General features: G+C 51.8%; 3 protein-coding genes across 7 annotated transcripts in view; 2 read left to right on the plus strand and 1 right to left on the minus strand.

The window, feature by feature from the left end:
* The window catches only part of znf395a (zinc finger protein 395a), a 6,817-nt gene extending 4,898 nt beyond the window's left edge, over positions 1–1,919 (plus strand). For all 3 annotated transcript variants that reach the window (XM_007540508.2, XM_016665047.1, XM_007540504.2), the window contains 5 exons: positions 234–334; positions 412–661; positions 830–907; positions 1,242–1,312; positions 1,388–1,919. In XM_007540508.2, coding sequence (XP_007540570.1) covers positions 234–334; positions 412–661; positions 830–907; positions 1,242–1,312; positions 1,388–1,499 — 612 coding nt within the window. In that variant the 3' untranslated portion in view covers positions 1,500–1,919. The remainder of the gene's footprint in view (positions 1–233; positions 335–411; positions 662–829; positions 908–1,241; positions 1,313–1,387) is intronic.
* A 422-nt stretch (positions 1,920–2,341) lies between these two features.
* Positions 2,342–2,906, minus strand: part of gtf2a2 (general transcription factor IIA, 2) — a 6,458-nt gene continuing 5,893 nt past the window's right edge. Inside the window, exon 4 of the mRNA XM_007540509.2 lies at positions 2,342–2,527. Within this exon, the coding sequence (XP_007540571.1) occupies positions 2,502–2,527 (26 nt within the window). The 3' untranslated portion in view covers positions 2,342–2,501. The remainder of the gene's footprint in view (positions 2,528–2,906) is intronic.
* Positions 2,534–2,906, plus strand: part of LOC107834190 (embryogenic cell protein 40-like) — a 4,951-nt gene continuing 4,578 nt past the window's right edge. For all 3 annotated transcript variants that reach the window (XM_016665052.1, XM_016665053.1, XM_016665054.1), the window contains exon 1: positions 2,534–2,897. In XM_016665052.1, coding sequence (XP_016520538.1) covers positions 2,591–2,897 — 307 coding nt within the window. In that variant the 5' untranslated portion in view covers positions 2,534–2,590. The remainder of the gene's footprint in view (positions 2,898–2,906) is intronic.

Here is a 2,906-nt window from a genome sequence, read left to right on the forward strand (position 1 = left end):
GTCAGAGGGTGACTAGATGGTCAGACGGTCGTCAGACGGTCAGCTGGTCAGACGGTGACCAGACGGTCAGAGGGTGACTAGATGGTCAGACGGTCGTCAGACGGTCAGCTGGTCAGACGGTGACCAGACGGTCAGGCGGCGGTCAGACGGCGGTCAGACGATGACCAGATGGTCAGACGGTGAACAGATGGTCAGACGGCGGTCAGATGGTGATGGTGCGTTTTCTTCCCCAGAATTCCCTGAAGGCGGCGTTCCGCTGCCTGTGGCCAGCCTGCGGGAAGGTTTTGACGTCGGTGGTGGGAATCAAACGTCACATCAGGATGGTTCACCTGTGGTAAGGCCCGGCTGTCAAGCCACCAGAACCGACGCCAACAAATGATTGGTTGTTGACCTTTGACCTCTGTGTTTCAGCCACGGCGGAGAACACGAGCGATGCTCTCGCAGCGAGGAAGACTTTTACTACTCTGAGATCAACCAATGGGAGGAGCCGCTCTGTCAATCTCCTCCCTCTGCTCCCCCTTGTGGCCCCGCCCCCTCCCCCAGCCCCCCCTCTGCTCCCCCTCCGTCGCCCCCCTGTCCCCCCATCAGCAGCGCTCTGAGCCGCTCCGCGCCTTCACCCTGCAGCAGCTTCTGGCAGGTCCAATCAGAGCACTCCTACCAGGTAGGCGGAGCTTATCACAGGGAGTCGAATGATTGACAATTCATTAACGAGTGATTGTTTTGTTTTTTGAGCCTGAGAAATCAATAAATAGATATTTACCCTGAAGTTGCTGCAGCTGGTCCATATCTTTTGTTATTAAAATAATTAAATCTGCCATCTTTGCTTTAGGCTCCGCCCCCAAGTCAGGTGGTTTTACCTGCAGCTTCCTGTCGTTTGATGGCCCCACCCACCACATGCAACAGACAGGTAAATCACTAAAACTACCAGCTGTTTCCTGGGAAACATGAAGTTGATCTGGTTCTGGTTCTAAAGCGGTGTCAGTCCATCCACATCCAGAACCTCCTAAAGCTTCTTCTTCTGCCATGGTTTCATGTTCTGTGTTTCTCAACTTTAAATTTAGTTTTGATTTGCTGTGAATTTTGACTTCCTGGCCTGAGCAGTGCAGGAAGCTGCTGCTTTTTCCTGGTGCCGTCAGGTTTACTGGTGCAGCCCTGCCCCTGCTGGCCGGCAGGTGGAACTGCAGCAGGGCCAGCAGCTCTGGTGATTTCTGCCTGACCTTTGACCTCTGTGTCGTTTCCAGGGAGCGACATTCAGGGTCCGGTCAGTCAGCGTGGGAGAGCAGTGGCTGCAGCAGCACAGCGCCCCCTGCAGGTCGGTGTTTCTCTATAGCGTTATCCCCTCGGCAGCCTCTGGGGGCGCTCTGACCGCTGTGTGTCTGATCTTCAGGCGGATTCGGAGCGAGGCCAAGAAGTGTCGGAAGGTTTACGGCATCGAGCACCGAGAGCTGTGGTGCACACCCTGCCGCTGGAAGAAGGCCTGCCAGCGCTTCCTGGACTGATTCCAGGAGATATCAGGAAGGTCCAGTCCATGTTTTCCGTCAGCCTTTATATGATGATGTTCTGCAGCATCCATGTTTCCTGGCTGCCAGCTGATGGAGCAGTGATGATGACCTGCAGACCTTCATCCTGCATGTTTCCAGGCTGCTGGGTCATCTCAGGTCGGGGCAGGGAGGAGGATGAAGACGGCCAAATGTTTTTAATTTCAGCTGCAGTTTATTCAGTGATCCAGCCAATAGGAACCCAGCACTTATGAGGAGGCGTGGCCTCCGAGTCCTCTGAGTCCTCCAGGACACACCGGAGATCGTCCAAGGTGTTTCTCGTTCGGAGGTCCAAACCCAGTTCCTCAAACGGACTTTAGGTCCGTTTGTTTTTCTACATTATGTAAATATTGATGTTGTAATAAAGCAGCAAAACCTGAACTGCTTTAGAAATTGATTGGAATATTTTGTCGTACGAGAAAACGATAGAAAATATGAAAAGAATATTCTCTGCTCATTTTGTAGCTAACAGTATTCATAGGGCCACAAACACAAATACTGTTTTTCAGAGACATGAGAAGCAGGAGCTTAAACTCTGATTTATAACAGTAAACTGAACAGTCGCTGCATTTCATCTCTGATGTTTATTATCTGGAGGAACAAACCGGAGAAAATAGTAAAAATGTTATTTCCTATAAATCTGTTTGCTTTTTATTTTACATTAAGACAAGAAATCGCAATTTTTATAAGAAAATTTTTCCTGATAAATAATACGACAATGCTCACCCCAACCCAGAACCAAGCAGAACCTAACAGAACCACGCAGCCGGGTCTCGGGTTAAAGACAAGGAGCCAACAGTCTGCAGCAGCTTTCCATCAACTTTTATTATTAAAGATGATTCAACAAATTGAACACACTTCTCCTGATGGGAATAAAAAAAACTCACACACACACACACACACACACACACACAGGTGTAACTGTGCTGTATAAGTTATCTGTACAGTCCAGCCAATGGAGGATCACTCTGCAGTGTTGGAGCCCGAATCTGAGGAGGAGAGACAGGAAAACGTTACAGCAGAACCAAACAGTCCGACTACGGCTCCAAATCATGCAGTGTCCCGGCATCCTTCGTCACAGGGCCGCACGCCGTCAGGGGGACGCAAACGGTCACGGGGACGAACGCCGTCAGGGGGACGCAAACGGCTTCACGAGGACACAAACGGTCACAGGGCCGCACGCAGTCACGGGGACACAAATGGTCATGGGGACGAACGCCGTCAGGGGGACACAAACGGTCACGGGGACGAACGCCGTCAGGGGGACGAACGCCGTCAGGGGGACGCAAATGGTCACGGGAACGAACGCCGTCAGGGGGACGAACGCCGTCAGGGGGACGCAAACGGTCACGGGGACGAACGCCGTCA

This window comes from Poecilia formosa, unplaced genomic scaffold, assembly GCF_000485575.1.
Source record: "Poecilia formosa unplaced genomic scaffold, Poecilia_formosa-5.1.2 Scaffold544, whole genome shotgun sequence".
NCBI classification, from domain to species: Eukaryota; Metazoa; Chordata; class Actinopteri; order Cyprinodontiformes; family Poeciliidae; genus Poecilia; species Poecilia formosa.